Source organism: Diachasma alloeum, unplaced genomic scaffold (assembly GCF_001412515.2).
Source record: "Diachasma alloeum isolate Michigan unplaced genomic scaffold, Dall2.0 Dall_scaffold_00210, whole genome shotgun sequence".
NCBI lineage: Eukaryota > Metazoa > Arthropoda > Insecta > Hymenoptera > Braconidae > Diachasma > Diachasma alloeum.
The window spans coordinates 1,380,162-1,402,265 of NW_021680375.1; the positions used below are offsets into that span (position 1 = coordinate 1,380,162).

At 32.6% G+C, this 22,104-nt stretch overlaps 3 protein-coding genes across 3 annotated transcripts; 2 read left to right on the forward strand and 1 right to left on the reverse strand.

The window, feature by feature from the left end:
- Positions 1 to 1,739: 1,739 nt before the first annotated feature.
- Positions 1,740 to 13,266, forward strand: LOC107036682 (CD63 antigen). Its single transcript, XM_015254797.1, has 5 exons — positions 1,740 to 2,067; positions 7,062 to 7,250; positions 9,597 to 9,767; positions 10,367 to 10,573; positions 12,657 to 13,266. Exons 1-5 carry the CDS (start codon positions 1,993 to 1,995, stop codon positions 12,852 to 12,854), a joined length of 840 nt encoding a protein of 279 aa, XP_015110283.1. The 5' UTR covers positions 1,740 to 1,992; the 3' UTR covers positions 12,855 to 13,266.
- A 1,269-nt stretch (positions 13,267 to 14,535) lies between these two features.
- On the reverse strand, positions 14,536 to 18,858 carry LOC107036687 (alpha-ketoglutarate-dependent dioxygenase alkB homolog 4). Its single transcript, XM_015254802.2, has 5 exons — positions 18,175 to 18,858; positions 17,295 to 17,420; positions 16,864 to 17,219; positions 15,552 to 15,707; positions 14,536 to 15,031 (listed from the first exon to the last, which is right to left on the reverse strand). Exons 1-5 carry the CDS (start codon positions 18,274 to 18,276, stop codon positions 14,881 to 14,883), a joined length of 891 nt encoding a protein of 296 aa, XP_015110288.1. The 5' UTR covers positions 18,277 to 18,858; the 3' UTR covers positions 14,536 to 14,880.
- Positions 18,448 to 21,758, forward strand: LOC107036689. Its single transcript, XM_015254805.2, has 3 exons — positions 18,448 to 18,881; positions 20,085 to 20,234; positions 21,123 to 21,758. The coding sequence occupies exons 1-3, from the start codon at positions 18,853 to 18,855 to the stop codon at positions 21,466 to 21,468; spliced, it is 525 nt and encodes a 174-aa protein (XP_015110291.1). The 5' UTR covers positions 18,448 to 18,852; the 3' UTR covers positions 21,469 to 21,758.
- The last annotated feature ends 346 nt before the right edge of the window (positions 21,759 to 22,104 follow it).

Sequence of the window (22,104 nt, forward strand, 5' to 3'; positions counted from 1 at the left end):
AGAGCTATCCTGTTTACAGCAATCTGGGCACCATGATCATCCATTCAAAATTTCCTGAATTGGCATTTTTTCTTCAGTTTTACTTTAAAACAAGCAATATGCTTCCGAATGGTTATTTTGCATATAATTTTCTTCCATCATGTACAATTCATTGTTTATTTCATTTTATCAAATTAAATAAGATGAAATGATAGAATTTCCTCGGCTCAAAATTCCCAATTTTTTTTCATTCTATTTTTCTTTTTTCCTCATCAAGAAAATCAAACGAAAAAACTTGGATAATTTGAGCGGAGGAAATTTTATAGAAAATATCTCAGTAGAATAAGTTACATAGATTATTTTTCTCACTCAGATTTCAGCCAATCAGAGCCCAGTGTTTGAGGCTGTCAGTTTTATTTCGGAAATTTCTAAAAAATTTCCGACGGAAACTCACTAGTAGCTTTTCAAATTTTTCTCATCTTTCAACGCATTTCACTTTTAATATTCTGTGTGACAGATAAACAAAAAAGTGGGTTGTAAATGTATGGCTGTGTAAATGTACCCGGATGCTGTTCACTTAGAGATGCAAATGCGTCACATGACCCGTCATATGACGTCATATCACTGCACTTTGCTTGACCGAAACCCGAGTGGAAAAAGAATCCGTCAAATACCACTCGTGCTTCAAAATTAATCGGATATTTTCCTCAAGCTTCCCCGCCTAGGAACGAGTGCGTCAAATTTTGCAGGTTTTAAATCCTGAGTTCGAAGCACGAGGGATTTTTTTTTGCAGAAAAATGCCTCGTGCTGCGCACTCGGGATTTAAGGGTGCCAAGTGAATTTGAAAAAAGATTTTTTAAAAATTTTTTCTTTCCCTCCATCATTGGAGAAATATGTGTTTATCCATCCGACGAAATTTCAAACCCGCAACCAGAACTAGACATCGAGAAAATAAATGCGGAAAATCCTCTATTTCGCGTGACGAACCTCGAGAAAGCATAGTATCAAATGGGTACGGCGGGTTGAAATATCTCTCTTATTCACCCCGGTACCCCATTGTTTTTTGTCGCCATCACATTGAACACATCATTCCCCATATCTTCAAATTTTTTCAAATTTTTCTTGAGTTCCTAGGGGGTTGAAACGTTCAATTTAATCAAAACTCCATAAGAGGCCGTGTATAAGACTGATTTTGTTTATTTAATTTCTCGATACCCATAAGTTCTAAAATTTTAAAATTGTCACCGATGTTCACCATCTGTCTAATACTATTAATTTAAAAAATTATAACTTTGTTGGTGAATGTCAATTTTCAAGGTCATCGCCAAATTCACTTGGCACCCTTAAAACCTGCGAAATTTGACACAGTCGTTCCTAGGCAATGACGCTATCGGAAAATACCCGATAATTTTGAAGCACTAGTAGGTATTACTACTGAAAAATCGAATTCTATTGAATATTTTCTCTTGAACATTTCATTAGAATCAGCCAAAAACTTATAGAAAATTCTGTAGAAATGCAATAGAATTTTCTAACGCATTCGCTAGGTTTTTCTATTAAATTATTTCATCCGCGTACTCCCACCATCTCCCTCTCCCAACTCTTTCCAACAACCTCACCAAAGAAACAATTTCACAAAGCCAATTCCCCAACGACAATCAGCCTAAGATCGCCCCAAAACAAGCCCGAGCATGACAAAACAAACAAGAAAAATAATCGATGAGAATTTGCCCCTACACTCTACTAACAGCTCTTATAATCACCTTGCGTCACACATCGGCTTCGTGCACTGTCGGTTTGTCGTACATTCCCGGCGTTTCATTATCTTCGCGTGATTGTGAGCTCCACCTGATACGCAAACCTCCATTGCCATTAGTCTCCACGTAGTACACCGCGCCTAAATAGCCGTCATTATCAATAATATTCTCCCCAAATAAGTGGAATAAATATAAAATTCCCTCATTCATCCGCCAGTCACTTTCACCATTTGGAGAACCTAAAAGGGAGGCCAAAATGGCGGCGACGCACCTCGATGTTGGTCTCAGGTGTATAAAGTATCTTCTGTGTGCTGTCAATTCACTATTCGTGGTTCGTAAAATAATCAATACTTATTATTATCCCTCGAAACAATTTGTATTCATATTTTTTTTCCTGTCCGTTTTTATCCGCTCGGTTGCATTGTTCTGCGCAATTTCCTCGGCTGCGGTGATGACGTCATCGAGATTTTGAAGATCGATGATATAACACGGGGGGGAAGTTCTTCACGCATGAAGTACGTGGGGATTTATTATTTATGGAAAAACGGTGGGGGTTGTGACGTGTAATTTGCGAAGGGGTCAGTTGTACTCATACAACAACTCCCAACCGTCTGGTGGTCTCATTGCAGGGGTTTCTCTCGCGATCGTATCAATATCGTTAGCAGAAGCAGATATTCACATGTCATGACGATATTTTTGCGTAAGTTTTTTTCGCGATTTTTTTTAGAATTGCGGAAAATCATCAAGCGGTAATATAGAGGCGGGACAAAATGACATTTCGTGGAGAATTGACTATTAATTTTCAGGAGAATGACATTGCCCCCATGGATTATAATATAGGCCAATTTAATATATTCTTCGAGTATATATAACATTTCTATCAATTGCATCGAATAGTTGAACTAAAATTTACAGACTTCATTGATTTTTTCATCAAATTGTGAATCTCCAAAGCCGAAATTCCCTCAAAATTCAGCGAAATTGACACTTGATAAGCATTAGATAAATTGTTAATTATATATAACAATAGATAAACATTATATAAACGATATAACATTAGATAAACATTATTCTAGCGCGTGTACGGGAAATTTCAGCAACAATTTTTAGCAGTTGGATAGTAACAAATTATTTTCGTTTGTTTGTTCATGGAATTTCTTTTTGCTTGGCGAGGCATTGGCTTTTCTATTGGCTTAATCAAGTCGGTTTTCTAATTGAATATTTTTTCCTATTTGGTTGATTAATCTTGACGAGGAGTTTATTTTTAGAATTACTTCGAGTAATTGATTATTTTGTTGATAAGAATTTCAATGTCAAGAATTTGCTCAGTTGGTCGATAGTGAGGAAGAATCGCCAAAAGAACACGCACGAAAAAAATAGACAATTCTATTCAATTCTATTGCATTTCTATTGAACTTTCTAATTATTTTCGGCCGATTCTATTGAAATGTTCAAGAGTAAATATTCTATAGAAAAAGTTAAAGGAATTTCCTCGGTTCAAATTTTCCAAGTTTTTTTATTTAATTATTTTGATGAAAAGAATAGAAAAACAGAAGGAAAAAACTTGGAAAATTTGAGTTCAGAAAATTCTATAGAAAATATCTCAATAGAATAAGTTGTATAGAAAAATCCAATTCCATTAACTTTTTCTATAGAAATTTTACAATTTTTTGTATTCAATGGTTTTGATGAAAAGAATAGAAAAACAATGAAAAAACGTAAAAAATTTGAGCCGAGAAAATTCTATAGAAAATATCTTAATAAAATAAGTTGTATAGAAAAATCTAATTCCAATTGACTTTTTCTATAAAATATTTTCTATTCTATACATTTCAATAGAAACGGCCAGAAACTAGTGAAAAGTTCAACAGATATCCAATAGAATTGTCTGGAAAATTCGCTAGATTTTTCTATGAATTTTTTTATACGTGAAGTTTCAATTGTTTTTGCAGGAATTAAAAATTAGGAAATTTGGAAACTAAAAATTACCAATATTCTATGCAATGGGAGATGCTTAAATAATAATGAAAAAGGGGTCCAGGAAAATAGTCAGGAGGAATTGACATTTGCTCGGAATTTTCCGAGCAGCAGGAAAAAAAATTTCTACTTTTAGAATGAATTATTCTTTAATCAATGCCCCATGCATGGAGATGAGAATCTCTCAAGCCGTCATGGCTCAGCACGTTAATGAGTTTCACTCGGTTTTTTTTCTATCGATGAAGGTTGAGGCAGGAAAATTGTGGGTATTCTGAGAACGCGGATGTGGAGGTGTTTACCTTGTTTGGGAGAAGGAAGTGGAATAAAGTTGTTTGCGATTTGATGAAGTATATTCAGTCGTAAAGTGTGGAAATTGTTCAGTTCAACGTAGGGTGGTTATTCGATTATTGGAAAGTCTCGGTAACTAAGTCTCGGTTCTAAGAGAAAATGGCTGGAGAAAATTTCGATGAGGAATTTTGTAAAAAAATCATTGACTCATATTTTGAGCAATTCATCTCCTAGTTTGAGGCGGAACAGACTTTTTCCTTCTGGAAATCCTAGAGGAAATATTCATTCCGTTCATCGAACGGAGAAATTTCCAGAAAAATCATGAAAAATTGTGATAAATATTGAAGTTTAAAATGATATACATCCGAGTCTTCAAAAATGATGATTTATATCCAAAAAATGAAACTGTTAACAATTTTCGTCTGAATTTTTCGTGTCCAATTCTGGACATTTTTATCATGCTTAATTTCCGCTGAAATTTCAGGAAATTTTGTCATTGAAAAATCAAATATTCCATTGCTTTTCTGTTCGAATGGTCGTACGAATGGAAAATCGATAAAATACTGGATTTTTCATTTCACTGATTCCATGAAAATTCGATAAAATCAGGAAAATTCAGGGAAATTTTGAAAATTCATGTTATTTTATTTTTAAATTTTCATGTTCGGTTGAAAATTCAATCAAGTTGCGAAATTTCTGTCTCACTCTCACTGAAAACTCATGAAGTTCCTTGAACTCTACGTAAAACTTGAAATTTCATAGTCATTTTTTCTCTAAATCGGATTCAATGCTATTCTCATGATAATTACTAAAATATTTTCCATGAAATTTCGAAAAAATGCTAGCAGTGTATCTTATTTTAAAATTTCTAAGGTCAGAAAATAAGATTTTCAAGCCTTGATTTGAAGCCCGAAATTCTTAAGTTGAGAGCCTTGAGAGAAAAGTTTCTGAAAGCCTCAAGTTGAGACTTTGGGAGGTATTAATTTGCGACTTTCCAAGTCTCAACTTAAGTCTCAATTGGAAACATTTGCAAATCTCAATTTAAAACTTTTAAAAGTCTCAGTTGAATTTCCAATGAAATCTGAAATTTAATGATTTTTTCCTGCCTAAATCGTAGTCAGTGTCACTGTCCTGAAAATTCAAGAATATATTCACCAGAATTTTCTGGTTTTCTATTCGTTTCCAGAGAAAAATGGAACTGAAATTTACAGTTCTCTTTGTTTTTCCCCCGAAAGTCTGAATTTTCAATGACGAAATTCCTTAAAATTTCAGTGGTAATTAAATTTGATAAAAATTTCCAAGAAATGTACCGGAAAATTCAGACCAAAATTTTTAACAGTGTAGACTCAGGCGAAATGGACGTGATCTATGAGGATTTTCACCTCATTTTTTTTCCGAATGAAAATCAATTCACAAAAACCAAAACTTTTTTCTCCCCACGGACGAAAAAATTTAATAGAAAAACCTATCGAATTCGTTAGAAAATTCTATTGAATTTCTATTGAACTGTTCTATTAGTTTTTGGCCGATTCTATTGAAATGTTCAATAGAAAATATTCAGTAGAAAAAGTCAATAGAATTCAATTTTTCTATATAACTTATTCTATTGAGATATTTTCTATAGAATTTCCTCGGCTCAAATTTTCTACGTTTTTTTCGTTTGATTTTCTTGATGAGAAGAAAATACAAATAGAATGAAAAAAATTTAGAAAATTTGAGTCGAGCAAATTCTATAGAAAATATATGAAAAGAATAAGTTATATAGAAAAATCGAATTCTGTTGACTTTTTTTATTGAATGTTTTCTATTGAACATGTCAACAGAATCAGCCAAAAATTAATAGAAAGTTTAATAGAAATTCAATACCCGAGTGGAAATTCTGTTCAGGTCTTGATCAGAAACTGATCAAGTCCGATCCGAAATTCTGATCAGGAGTGTTACACCTCTGCCTTAGGTTTTTCCACTAGGGTAGAATTTTCAAACGAATTCGATAGGTTTTTCTATTAAATTTTTTCGTGCGTGCCTGTCGTGACAAGTTTGCCCTTGCCGGAGAAAAAAATCTCGGTAATCAGTGATACCGAGTATTCGAAAATAGGATTCCCTGTGGAGCAATTGAATGAGGTACGAGGTCGATGGTAAGGTCAGTGTTCATCCGCAAAAGCCCCGGGAAATAGTATAGGGGTGCGGCCTCGAGTAACGTTTTCCGTTACATCGTAATATCGTAGAGCGGTCAATAATGCAGAGCCCAAGGAGTCCGGTCACACGGTCAATATGACGTGCATTGAGGTCTTAAAGAACTTTAAGACCTCACGACATGGCTGTAATCACCTCGGAGTACGTTGTGGATAGGTCGATTGAGATATCCAACAAAGAGTTTGTGCTATCGCGTCACTCAACTCGTTATCTTGCGATATGATAACGTGCGAGGTGATTAAAAATATCAGTCTCGATTCCAATCGTTCTGATATCAGAAAATCTAAGGGAAAAATTCACCTGGAAACCGATGACCGTTTTGCGGTCTAGACGTGAAATCTTTGCAGGGATCGGCATCGATCATTAGATTAATATCAATATTAAGAAAAGGGGCAAGAAAAGCACCTTAAAATAATTGATGCTTCATTAAAATTGAAACATTATAAAATAATTGATAATCTAACAACAAATCGTAAATCTTTCTTCGTTGGCTCGGGAAAATTTACTAAACGTGAGGATAATTTGCTGAAATTTGAGAAAAAAATTCTACAATTGTGGAGCATAAGGGGCAATTCAGTTGGACTATTCCCATCATCTGAATTGCGAAATCAAGTCCAAGAATTTTATACGATTTTTTGCGAATTCCATGAGAAAAATTGGTCCGATGAACTACATAAGTACACTTTTTCTTTTGTTGGCAATAAGAAAATGCGTTCAAACAGAGGACTAGTGCAGAATAAAATTCGGTTATTGTTAATTTTTCTAGAATTTTTAAAATTTTTTAAGGAAAATTTTATCGAAAAAAAAAATTCAAAAAATTTTGTTTACTCAATTTTCATGGATTTTCGATTTTTATTGATATTCTAGTTGACGGGGGTGATGATAATATCCGTAGGGACGACGATTTACGCTGTTTATGAGGACTTCCGACACTTCTTGGATCCGAGTTATTTCTCACCTGCAACACTACTCATTGTTGTTGGCGCCTTAGTCTTTCTCATCGCATTTTTCGGATGCTGTGGAGCTATCAAGGAGAGCACCTGCATGGTTCTAGTCGTGAGTATTTTCGTGATGTTCAATACATTATGAATTAGGAAGCCATTGAATTGTTGGAAATTTCAAATGGTACATTTCATCGTTAGGCCGAAAAATACTATTTTGTCATTTCGTTCGTAAAGTACACCCAGAAAAATGTTTTTTTAAAAATCAAATATAAATCGTTATTTGAAATTCTTCATTTATCTCAAGAATATTTTTGTTACAAATAAACGAACAATTCATTTATTTTAAATACAATTTTTATCAAGTTTGAAAAAACAATGTATTGAAAATAAATGATTTTCTTCATTGAATAAACAAATCACGTTTTCATGTATTTTGTGAAAGAATTTCGAAAGTGTGTTTCAACAATATTCGTGGGCTAATAAATTATTAGTATTAAATAAAAATTGAGTTAGTTCAAAGAGACAATTTATTTGATTCAAATAAAGAAATTTTCTGAATATAAGAAAACTGTTTATTTGATATAAATAAAGCATTTATTTGGATTAGCTAAAGATTTATGAATATTACAAAACAATTTATTTCATATAAACAAAACTTCGAATAAAAATGTTTATTTAATTGGAAAAAAAAATTTATTTGGTAGTATTTAAAAAAATTTTCTTTGATTCAAATGGATCATTTTTCTGGGTGTAACCCTTATGGACCCCTGCTACCCGCTTCCCCCTCAGCCCCTGTCTATGAATGACATGTGAATATGTTATAGTTAAGAATTTCAAATTTTATCACCTGAAATTTCAAGACCAATTTTCTCGCATCACGAGGTCTTAATGTTAATCATCGAATGGTCATTTTGTCGAGAAAATAATGCGTCAGTATTGAAGTATGCCATTAAGGTAGCTCTACCCTTACGGTAAATTCAAAGATTATTGAAAACTGCAAAAAAATGGTAAAAAACTCGATTAGATTCGGAATTCTAATTTTTTTTCTCAATTTAATTATCGTTTTGGTTTTTCAAAGAAGAAATTTTTAAAAATCAGGATTTAACCCAGTGTCTTATAATCAAAGATTAAAATCGGATTTTTTTTCATTAGATGTGAAAGAATCAAGATTTTTTTTAACACCACATAACAAATAATCCACCGTTTTGCAAACAAGTTTTATTATTTATTTATAAGTGGGAAATGTTTGAAAAAATATCAATATTCTGCGAAATTTAATCCAGATAATACTGACTGGGTATGAATCTTTTCAAATTTTTTCCATGCAATTTAGATGAAAAATTTAAAAACTGAAAATGTCCAAAAGTACAGCGTAGCCCGGCCGAAGGGTAGAGCTACTTTAATCCATCTAATTGGTAAAATCAACTTATGTGTAATTTATTAATTCGTTCATAAAAAAAATTTGAGTCTCAGTGGTACCAATTAGCAGCCAGAATTCCAGAATCTAGAGATTTTTTATTTCTAGTCTTGTATCATGAGATTTTGGAGTGTGACGAAACGATTTGATGTGGATTTGATAATGAAAATAGTAAGGCCAAAATATGAAACTATAATTAATACCTTTTAATTTTAGCTATAGATATGGGATCATACCCCACCTGAGTTCGCGTCTGTGTGCCTTCGAATTTTTAAATTTGTGCATTGTTAATTTCATTTCATGTCATTTCATTTCATTTCATAAAGAGCCAACAGCACAAGGCCAATTACAGGGTCAAACTACAGTCTACATACAATACAAAAATGAACTCATTAATCGATCAAATTTGACAAAGCTGTCATGACGGAAAGCATCACTAAGATCAAACAATCCAGAAAGTTGTACGACCCAGTATCCCATCCATACAACTTGCATTATTTTAACATATTTTTATTTCGCAGCCATTCCCCACTCGCTAGTCATCATTAATTTACAGTACATCCACTTTCCAACTCAAGAATTTGAGAAATTTCTTTTGCACACACTCAATCCTACTTATTTGATTTAAATAGGTTGGAGACCATACGAACGAGGCATATTCTATCTTAGGCACAACTAAACTTAGATATAGCGTTTTGATAACAGAAATGCTCTTAAAATTTTTACAAATTCTGGTGACAAAACCAAGTGTTTTCTTCGCAGACGCAATGATACCCTCAATATGAGGGCTAAATGTTAATCTATTGTCAAAAACAACACGCAGATCACAACAACTTACAACATTATCAATCTGAACACCATTAATCAATTATTTAATTGTTTCCCTCGTATAGAGGTTCGGAAAGTCGAAAGATAGCATATAGCATCCTGCTTTCCATGTAAATTATACCTTAAAAACATTTAAGGTTTGACCGAGTAAAATAGCCTGGGGATAATACAGAAAATAGTGAAGATTGAGACATCGATCCTTTGGTCTTTCAGTTTGCAGTGTCACTCTCCATAGTACTTATCCTCGAGGTAGCAGCTGCGATTTCTGCTTACGCACTGCAGGACGGTATCAAGAATGCCCTTGCTGACAGAATGAATGCAACAATGCAGAGATACGGACACAACAGCGAAGCAACAGGAGCAGTTAATTTTATGCAGTCGAGGGTAAATTGAAATTCAGCATTTTTTTTGTTATCTGAATATCTGGGAAATCCCTGTGCTCAGGGGAAAATGTTACATTTTTCTCAATTTTCCCTTTATTTCATTTTTCCAGAAACCATAATTTTACTGAACATGCCCTTTTTATAAATAAATAATCAAAATTTTTTAAACCTTCAACATTTTGTTTGTTTGTTTCCGTGAAATCCATTCCTGATAAAATTCTGAATATGGAGAAATTTGTTATAATAAAAAAATTTATTTTTAGGATAGAAAATTGATTGTTAATAAATGGGTTCCAATGTCGAGATTTCTTAAATTTTTTCGTATGTGCAGAAAAGGCTCTTGTGTTATTTGTGAAGAGAAATTTCCTCTGTGAGAAAAATTTGAAAAAATTCATGGGCCTTCAGCTTTATTATATTTTGTCAGAAACTATAATTTTGCTGAACATGCCCCTTTTATAAATAAATAATCAAAATTGTTTAAACCTTCAAAAATTTTTTTGTTTGTTCCCCTGAAATCCATTTCTGATAAAATTCTCAAAAAATTGTTACAATAAAATAAGATTTTTAGGATGAAAAATTGAGTTGTATGCGTCATTACAGTTGAGATGCTGTGGAGTCTATGGTGCAGAGGACTGGAGGGGGGGTCCATACCCAGAGTCCTGCTGCGCTTGGGTGAGAGTCGTTGATAACGACGAGACAGAATGCAGTGCGGTTTATCAGGATGGCTGCATTGGGCGTATGATGATGATTGTCGAGAGAAGTGCACTCAATCTGGGAACTGGAGCCATTGCAATCGCCTTAATTCAGGTAATTATTCATTCACACATTTGTCAGATTTTCAACTTAGTTCAATGTCATCATTATTCTTATTATTCATTTTTTCTATACAACCGATTGTCTTTTTTACGGTTTTATCTCTCCCCTCAGCCCTTCGATAAAATGTTGATGGAAGAATTTTATTTACACATACTTGAATGAATTTGAAACATCACATTTGAAGAAACCATCAGAAAGCTCACTTTCAGGGAAATTCATGAAAAATTTGACATTTTCAACAATCATCATAAAAATCAAATCAACCAATATAGCTATCGTAATCATCTTTTAACTTCGACTTAATGGCATTAAAACAAACATTTTAAGCTATGATTGAATTCATCTGAAGCATGATATTCAAAGATATCCCCGGAATTCTGATTTTCAAAAAATACAAAATTTTTGAAAATTTTCAAATAAATCAAAATACCGATTATTGCTATCCCCTTCATCTTCGAACTCGGTCAAAAGGACATTCAAACAAATTTTTTAAACCATCATTCAATCAATTCAAAACATTTTTTTTAGTTATCGTGGGATAACTGATTTTCGAAAAAAATCGAAAATTAATAAAACTAATCGATGAATTTAATTTCAATTAATGACGATCGATAGGCCTCAACAATACCGACATTCGAAAAAAAGATTCAATTCCATTCATTCATTAGCGAATAATTGAAGAAAAACTCGGAGAGGTTGAAAAACTATCTCTCAAATTTTTTCAGATTTTTTCGGCAGCCCAGTTCAAAGATGCGATTTTTTTCACTTTTTTCCGTTTTTTCCAATAACTCGAGTTCTATTTGTCCGATTTTTATCTATTAAGCGTCAAAATTTCCCATTTTTTACCGCCTATACGACTATTTTTAGTAATTTTTTTTTTCGATTCCTAGATGCTCATAATAACGAATTTTCGAAAAAAAAAAGTTGAAAAACTTGAATTTTGCAAATTACGTCACGGTTGATATTCAAAATTGTTTTTTCAGTAATTCTCATAATCAAAACAAGTATTTTCAGCTGTCATTCAAGTTGGGCATCCTCCTGGATCTATGTTATTTTTAATTTTTTCTTTTGGAAATTTTGCAAATTTGGTCAAAACTCCACAAAACGACTTCGATTATGTATCGAAAAAATATGTAATATATAGGTATACAATCAAATTCACTTCATACTGTCTATAATCAAGGTCAATCAACGCCATTTTGAGGTGTTGCGACCAAATTTACGGAATTTCGAAAAGAAAAAATTGAAAATAGAATAGATCCAGGACGATTCCCAACTTGTATGGTGGCTCAAAATACTTGTTTTGATTATAAGAATTGCTGAAAAAAAATGAAACAAATCATCCGTGACGTAATTTGCAAAATTCAAGTTTTTCAACTTTTTTATTCGAACAGTCGTTATTCTGCGCATCTAGAGATCGAAAAAAAAATTTCACTAAAAATCTTCTTACAGACAATAAAAAATGAAAAATTTGGACGCTTAATAAATCAAAATCGAATGGATAGAACTCGAGTTATGGAAAAAAAACGGAAAAACGAAACAAAAACCATATCTCCGAACGGGGCTGCCGAAAAAATCTGAAAAAATTTGAAATATAGTTTTTCAACCTCCCCAATCGTAGCAAAAATCGCCATCAATTTCCAAGAGGGTGAGGGTCAGCGGTTGACTCATTTGACGTGGAATACCTCATATGTACATACACACACATACGGACAAGGTCTAAAAATTCAGTAGCGAAGTGGTAAAATAGTTTAAGTCGACTTATCTCTCAGCTGAGATTTCAATGAATATCTCCGAATCTAAGGGAGATAGAGGAATTTTCGTAACAACCTTTTTCGTAGATCTTAATCCACTCTATAAAAAAGTTTATGATAAAAATTTTGCTATCTGCCTTAGATCCGGAGATATTCATAGAAAACTGGCCAATAATCAAAATCGAGTTAAACTGTTTTACTGCTTCGCACAAAAAAATAAAAATTCAAATTTGAACGATTAGAAAGCTTCCATTTGGAAGCAATAATATTTCAAATTTTTTGCGATGAGAATAATCATGTAAATTTGTCACACCTTTTAGTTCACTGGAATTATGTTCGCCTGTACCCTGGGGCGTGCTATTCGTCGTCAGAAAACCGAGAGGGAGCGACGAAAGTGGGAATTACGCCGGAGTTTAGTGGACGGTTACCAACCCCTGGGCAAAACCGACCCCTTCGTCACATTTCCTGTGGTGTACATGCAGCCTTCAGAGCCCCTGAAGACTGCCCCAGTGAGTTAATACCAATATCTCAATTGTTTTGGCATTGAAGTGGAACTTACAGAGTTCCTTTGAACTCGTTCATTCGTGATTTGTTAGTCAATTACCTTGTTGATGATTGATTCTAGGAGAGAACGTCAAAAGAACTTTTGTGAAAAGTTTTTCCAGCTAGAAAAAGGTCTTTTGATATTTTCTCTTAAAATGAGTCGTTCTGAAGATAATTCCAGAATTGATAAATATGTCAGGTTTCACCACTTCAATGCATTTCCCAAGTCCCCCAATTTCTGCATTTCGAAGCCAAAAGTATGATAACCAAGTACTTAATTAAATAAATTTTCCCAAGATAATGTAATGTGTTATATGACACAAAATCAATGTGCCTATAATCGTAATTAAGCATGATGAATAAATTATACGAATTTATCGATACAAACGATGAATTATTACTTGTTAATAGAGTCAAAGTATTGTATTTTTATGTTTTTCAATAAATTGATATATTGTTAACATAATCTATCAGTTGTTTTTATCATTGCTCATGTACCCAGACCATTGTTCAAGTCGTTAATGATGGAATAATCGATTTATGGTAATATATTATGCATTCTTATTCCTGTTTCTTCAGTTTATGGAAATTTCAGGAAATCTTTTTCAAAGTCCAGGAAATTTCCTATGAAAAAAATCTTTTGAACTCGTCAATTCATAATTCACTAGTCAATTATCTCATTGATCATGGATTCTAGGAGAGAATGTCAAAAGAACTTTTGTGAAAAGTTTTCCCAGCTAGAAAAAGGTCTTTTGATATTTTCTCTTAAAATGAGTCGTTCTGAAGATAATTCCAGAATTGATAAATACGTCGGTTTCACCACTTCAGTGCATTTCCCAAGTCCCCCAATTTCTGCATTTCGAAGCCAAAAGTATGATAACCAAGTACTTAATTAAATAAATTTTCCCAAGATAATGTAATGTGTTATATGACACAAAATCAATGTGCCTATAATCGTAATTAAGCATGATGAATAAATTATACGAATTTATCGATACAAACGATGAATTATTACTTGTTAATAGAGTCAAAGTATTGTATTTTTATGTTTTTCAATAAATTGATATATTGTTAACATAATCTATCAGTTGTTTTTATCAATGTTCATGTACCCAGACCATTGTTCAAGTCGTTAATGATGGAATAATCGATTTATGGTGGGATATTATGCATTCTTATTTCTGTTTGTTTAATTTATGGAAATTTTAGGAAATCTTTTTTGAAATGCAGGAAAATCCCAATGAAAAAAAAGAATCTTTTGAAGCGTTTACTGGAAAACAATTTAATCGCGATAGTTTTAACAATTATCGCGATATACCTGAAGAAGGAAAATAAGTAATTGTTAATAACTCAATCATTAATTAATTATTGAGATGAGCATTGAGAGGATCCATTTACTTGAAATGTTTTATCAAGTATGTAAATAATTCGAGAAAGAAAGCCTTTTCTTTAGCTCAGGAAATCCCCTAGAAAAACATCTCTTGACGTTTCTCTCTAAAATTAATAAATAGAAGTTATACCAAATATTACAGTAATTGTAAACTACTCAGATATATGAATAATCAAATGGAGTCCCTTCATTTGAGTTTTTTATTTATTCAAATATATAATAAAGTTATTATATTCATTTTCTTCTCAATGAATGACTATCATCAGAATTATCAACGATTTTTATTATTGACGTGCTTACACAACTTTATACATCCTGGATTCCCTCATTTTCAGTGATAAAATAACGCTCATCACAAGAAACTTAAAAAAAAATACAATTTCTCTCTGCACTCTCGATAAGTAACGATATAAACGAAAAATTCGACAACTCTGACATAATTTCATTGCATATTTACATTAATTTACTACCACTGACAAAAATGAACAGTTAAAATTTAATTGATTTTCCCCGTGATTATTCTGGAATTCTCAAAAGAGAAGATTGATAAATATTCAAAATTGATTGCATAATTCATAATTAAAATTTTGTGGATGGATCAGGGAACTACGTCACCAGAAATTCTCCGCCTTCTTCAGAATCTCGACAGTTTCGTGACTGTGATCACCTGGAGGTAAATAGGGTGGTGTGAATTCTCGGTAGGCTATGCAAACTCTTCTGGAGTCTATGTCTTCTCGGAACACTAAATGGTCCCAGTCATATCTGCAATTAAAATTTTTTTAGGAATAAAATTTAACCATTTTATTACACTTTGAAATAATTGATAAATATTCATCGTGAATTCATTCATATTTCATTCATAAAGTTTAAATAATTTTCCAATAACTGTTATTTATGCGGAAAAATAATTATTATTTACTATTAATATTTATTTTTATCATTTGTGTATTAAAAACAATTGTGTTCGTGAAAAATGTTTCAAGAGAACTCATATTTTGCAAAATGGAATCTAAATATTCTCCACGCAATGTCATTTCGAAATTTCATAATTGAAAATTTTCAAATGAAAAAATACTTAAACCGAATCATTCAGAAAAATCTTTGTTACAAAAATCGTACAATGATGATGTGTTTTAGTGAATCGATGACAATAAGTTTTTCAACATTTCTGAATATCCTCAGACCATGAATTACAATCTTTGCAATGGAAAAACTAAATGCTTTCCATTATCACACAAAATATTTGTCAATTAAAAAGGATTGAAACTTATTTGTAAAATACCTGGAGGGTCCATATAACACCATCAACGATCTCTCTGGCATTGGAAGTCTCACAACAAAGTCTCCAACGTTCTCGTCATCGGAATAATCCTTGTCAACAACTGGTGGATACGTAGAAACTAAGTGACGATTATATTTCCATTCGTCTCCATGAAACCTGCAAAATAACATAGATTTGAGATTAAAATGAGAAATCTCTTGAACTTGTTTCCATTTTAGCACGAGTCGATCCAATTCACTCGAACACTAGAGAGCACAGGATTGATTCATTCGTCCAAATGAAGCAATTAGTTGGATTAAATAAAAGAAATTAGTAGTGACGTTTTAAAAGAATGCAAATCTATATAATTATATTCAGTTCTTTTTGCGAATCAAAACCCTACGTAATTTCTTGTATGATATGTTTACCTCTTGCTAAAATTTATGATGGCTTTTTTTGTATATTTTTGGAATAATCATCAGTCTGCTTACTATGAGGGAAGAATCGAAGGTAATAATAAATGAATAAATCAAAAATTTCTCACGGTCATCTCCAAAATCAAATAATTTATCGAAAAATGTCCAGATATTCTTGATATTCACTAAATAAACTTCGCTTTCGACGAAACACCCCTTCTTTTTCGATATAAATAAACTGTATTTTTTATATCTTCTAATGTTATCAATATGAAACGATTCAATTTACCGAACAATGCCGAAAGTCATTTGTTCTAGCCCACAAAATTCTCTACAAAAAATATCTTCTGACATTTTTCCTTTAAACTCTCACGGATATTTACAAAAAAAATAGTCAATTCTTTTAGAAATAAACTTGACTGAAAATTTTTCACCTATCTTTTGAGAGAGGAAAACCAATCTACGAATCAGAGATCGGCAAAAATTGTTACTAAATAATTTTAATAGAAGCCGACCATAAATTAATCAGTGTTCACTACTTTTTTATTTAAATTTGTACATAATTTTTAATTCTCAATTATAATTGAACAATTCATTCTAAACATCTAAATTTGATTTTTCAATTAATCTAATGATCATCATTCTTGCGAAGTTGATTGCTAATTTATAAAATATTTGAAAATTTGAAAATTTAATTAATGATTAATGTAATATTTGAAAAATTGAAAGTGTTGATTGATAATTCATATAATAAAAATTGACAAATTGTACAATACAGTTACGTGATTTTGGATGCAATAAAATAATTTTAATTTTGTATTAAGATTTTGCCTATCTCTGCTACAAATTGATGCCAAGGAATTTCATGAGTAAATCAATAAATTGACATGAAAATTTAGACATAAAAAAATATTTACCTCGTCATAGTGAGTACAGAATCCCCCAGAACATTGACTGTAACAATTCTCTCTCCCCAGATCCAGCAATCATCGATATGAGGATCTATCGAGGCTCCTCGTTCCCTCGTATATTCCAAACTGCATTGCTCAATCGTCCTGAAGCCCTTTAACAGAGGGACATCACTGAATTTTTCCTGAACAAACTTGGTAGTCCTTGGGAAGCCGTTGAAGTCCCCCAGTCGAAGTTTTTTCTTCTTGAAATTGCACTTGGGCCCGTAATTCTGTTTCCTTCGTCCACTCTGAGATATGTCCCAGGGTAAATTGTCCACGTCTATCAGGAGTTGCTCGGCCTCTCTGGTCGTCAAGAAATCTAGCTGATGCAGAATTATTTGTCAAGGGGTTTTAGTGGTTTTTTACATGATTTTTCAGAGATTTTTCGGACTTTTTACCTTGATAAATACACCTGGGTAGGAGAGTGGAGTTCCCTGGTGGTGGGGGTGGTCCTTAAAAATATTCACGTCCCATCCGGGATATGCTTTGTCACAGTGGGGACAATAAACATAACTAGGAAGCTCCTGAAATAAAAAACAAGTGGGAGATTGCTTCTGTCTTCATACAGCCTAGCTATTTTCGTTGATAAATTCATAGCAATTTTTACAAATAAATTCTAACAAATTGTAAAATTTCATTTTGAACATCAGTGTTTTCTATTGTATATTAGTTATCGTTTTATATCATTTTGGTAAATTTACTAATATTTGTTTTTTAATCAATTGCGTAAGATTTGTTGTGAAAAATCTTGTATAAATATTTGTATAAATCAAATGAAAGAATGATGCTATCTTTATTATCTTGAAAACTTCGATAAAATGATATTAGAAAAACTTTTTTCACGCATAATTCAATGAGTTTGAATTTGACAATTCTGAAAATTATTACCTGTACTGTACTAAATACTAAATACTATTTTTCGAGGATGAACAATCATTGTTAATTAATAATATATCATGTATTTATATTATTTGTTGATAATTCACAAAGAAAAATTATCAATTGAGTTCAGTCTAGGCTAATCAGAAAGGGGAACAATTGTACTTTCGATGGACAAAAAATTATCCAACATCATAAACAATTTAATGGGTCATTAACGTTAAAAGAAAGTCAAAAGCCTAAATTTTTCCTTACGTACTCCAATAGAAGCTTTTAATTATTCTATTAATATTTTCTTCTGAAGGCACTAGTTATCCCCATATGTGTATAAATAGCAATTCAAGTAAACATTAATACAGAAACATTTGAGCATAAATGCATAAACAATTGAGAAGTTACCTGCAGATCCTTAAACAGATCAGGTTTACAAATATTGAACTCTTTTTCGCAAATCAGGCACGTTCTAATTCCCTTGCAGCCGCATTCCCTCACTGTCTCCATGCCCCGAACAAAAATTTCAAAAAAAAAATCGAAAAAAACGAACAACAGTCAACAATGCCCCACAACAAGGTTTTTCGAAACAATAAACTTCACAAAAATGCTCCAAAAAGTTTAGCAGTCCAGGAGTCGAAAAGGAGCTGTCGCGAGGTTAGAAAGTCCTCCCAACTTTTTGACATGTTCACGTGCCGCCTGGCGCTGCTGTCAGCCACTTTATTTATCCCATGTATCAACAAACAGTATCAACGATTTTCCCTGACGAAAAACAATTGTAAAAAATATTGAGACAATTCTTCGAGGGATTGGATCGAGTTAAAATCGTTGAGAAGTGAAAAATTCTCGGGATGATTTGTTATTCTCGATAAATAGTTGGAAACGCGGCCATACGCCGAGTTTTTCAGTTACGTTTCCCTCTGAGGGACAAAAGAGAGCGAAGGCTCGGAGATATTTCGAGAATATTTCTCGATATTCATGAGGGATAGTGGATATTTCTCGTGAATGAAGTATTAATTTGTGATACGTTAGCTTAATTGTTGATTATTTGAGAGTGTGAAGGGCTTTTATGGAGAGGAGGAGATCATGATGGCTGAAATGACGGCAGAGGCTAGGTACGTTCACTTTTAATGAATTTTTCTGAATGAATTTCTTTGGGAAAAGGGAAAGTATTGATCTGGGGGTTTCGCTGGGAGTCATTAGGATTTTTTGCATTGAACGATCAATATTGCTTGAGGTCGCGGGTGAATCTCCGGCTCTTGCGTGCTAGGAGTGTCAGCAATAATTTTTTTTAGGGGCGGGTGGGGTAAAATGACACTTTTGACTTGAAAAAAATATTTATAATAACTCGAAAACAGATTTATCAGTTGAGATCAATTTCGACTCATCGCAGAGAGAAAGAATTGTTCTTTTCTTTGACAAAAAAATATTCCATTTCTTTAATAATTCAAGCCGTTATTAACATTATAAAAAAATAAAAATTGTTCATTTTACCCCACCCTCCCATATACAAATGGTGAGAGGGTTGAATGAAGATTATTAGTCTACAGTGAGATTATGTGGATAATTGATGATTTTAGTACGAAATGTCAAAAGAACTTTTGTGTAGAGAATTTTGTCAGCTGTAAAAAAGAGCTTTTGACTTTTTTTGATAAAATTACCCGGTTTCATGATAATTATAGGGGAGGTTGGGGTAAAACGGACACTTTTGACTTTTTTTAAAATGTTAATGAGGGGTTAAAATGTTGATAAAATTTAATAATTTTTTCAAAATACCATTATTGCTTCCGAATGGAAGCATTGTATTCGTCGGATTTTGACATTCTCCAATTTCCTGGAAATGATGTAGAATGGTATGAAACGTGAAAAAATGATGTTTTTAGAAAATGCCTGTGTATCCGGGTCTGATTCGGTTTTTGAGTGATCACTTTTTAGAAAATATAACATTAATACGGAAAAATTCATTGACATAAATCTGAAATTTTGACCCATAGTAGGTATTATTGAGCTCAACTTCGGTCCACAGTTTCAGCCCGATCGCTCCAGTATTTTGTGAATTTTGCGCAGAGAATTTTCTCAGATGCAAAAAAGATCTTAGGAGAGAACGTCGAATGACACTAATTTTATGTGGCAGTGGGAGAATGAGAAGTCGAGTTATCTCGTCAGTCAATATTATGCCATAGTTCTCCGTAACATAAGTCAATATTGGAATATTCAGCCAATTGGTGATTTTAGAACGAACTTCAGGGGCAGTTTTGCGTAGAGAATCTCTTTAATTCTTCATTTTGTTTATTTTAATTTAAAATGATTTTTCACAGTGGAATTGAGTGCAGTACAAATTTACCTGACGTGGTGGCTAGCATGGAATCCCTAACTGTTGACAGTGAGGCTAGTGGGCGACAAACTAGGTATGCAATGAGGAAGAGAGTCCCCAAGATGACGCAAACCACAGAATCATTGAATCGCAGGTACTGTAGAAATTTAGTAATTCAATATTCGAGACTGGGATCAATTCCAGAAGAAACTAGATCAGCACTTTTGGGCAATAACTTCATCAAAATTCATTAGGGGTATTCACTCTTGAAAATTTAATAGGTATCCCGGGAATATCTCGAGAACTAGATTACTTCAAACAAACTAGACATTATGATAGTCTAGATTCTATAAAATGTTTTCCGTAGAAAATATTTTCTTTGGTTTTTTCAAACTTCATGATTATGCAGATAATTGCATTCTTGGAAATTCATGATGTTGTGGGAAAACGCCAAGGAACTTTTTCTGCAGATTATGAAATTGTTTACAGAAAATCCTCAGAAATTCTCAGATTTTTATTTAAAAAACTGATCTTCAAGTCAAATTTAGCCAAAAACCATTTATTGCATATGATTCAAGGGATATTTATCCAGACAATTACATTCTTGGAAATTTACGATTTTAGAAGAAAACTTCAAAAAACTCCTTCTGTGATTATTAAATTGTCTGCAAAAAAAATTCTTAGAGATTCTCTGGTTTTTATTAAAAAACCTGATCTTTAAGTGAAGTTCAGTCATTCTATTCGATAATTTTACCATTGAATTTTACAATATCACTCAAGACATAATTACCCATTATGAAAACAGAAAAACTCCTGTAGATTATTAAATTGTCTAAAAAAAAAAAATTCGTAGAGATTCTCTATTTTTCATTGAAACAACTGATCTTCATAATATTACTCAAGACATAATTATCCAGATAATTGCATTCTTGAAAATTCATGAGTTTAAGTAAAAAATGGCAATAAATTCTTCTGTAAATTGCGAAATCGTCTCAACGACCATACCATTGAATCATAACAATAAAAAACCATTAATTTGCAGATGTAGTATTAAACCCAAGAAGCGCAGTTACTCAACGATGGAAAGTGACACTCAAATCCGCGAATACTACCTCGACAAGACATGGAAGAAGAACCAAAATACTCTCGAGACGATTTACGAGGAGATTGATGGGATGAGTGACAATTCCACAATAATAAAGGGAAGAAAACTTCGCAGGCTGATAACATTCGATCCGATAAATCAGAAAACGAATGAGGCTAAATTGAGGAAGAGACGAGCGAAGATAAAACGGGCGTTTGGATCGAAAATTCGGGCCAAACCTCCGAGCATCGATATGAATGCATTTCTCAAGAAATTGAATGAACTTAAAACGCAAAAAAATTGATTTTGACCACCGAAAGACATTAACTATGTAAATAATTGTCTCTGAGTGCTAGAAGACTGTCGAAATGTTGAATCGATATTTCTTTGATACTAAGCTATTGATAAGAAACTGTTCAATTATTCATTTCATCGATCGTCGTTGGCAAATGCATTCACTGAATTCATGATAACTAATCATCGCAAATCACTGTCTCTGGATTGAAATCAGAGATCAGCGTGACTTGATTTTTTCAGCATGAATTTTCATTTTTTTTACTGATCAAATAAATTTGCTTCTCGAGATGAAAATTATTTCTGTGGAAGTTTAATTATTGAATAATTATCTCTAGATGTTTGCATACTTAGTGTTTATAATGAGGATTATAAAATATTTTTCTTTTATGAAATCAAGGGGAGATTTGTATTATTTAATAATTAGGTTTATTAAATGCATTAATTAGAGTAATTTAGTTGATTGTGCAAATATTTTCTGAAGAATTGAAGCCAGAAAAAAGCTTTGCTATGCGGAATTTCGGAGGCGCTAGATGTGTTGACAATGAAATGAAATAATTAAAAGTAGTCAATTATTCATTTCATCGATCGTCGTTGGTAAATGAAATCACTAAATTCATGATAACTAATCATCGCAAATCACTGT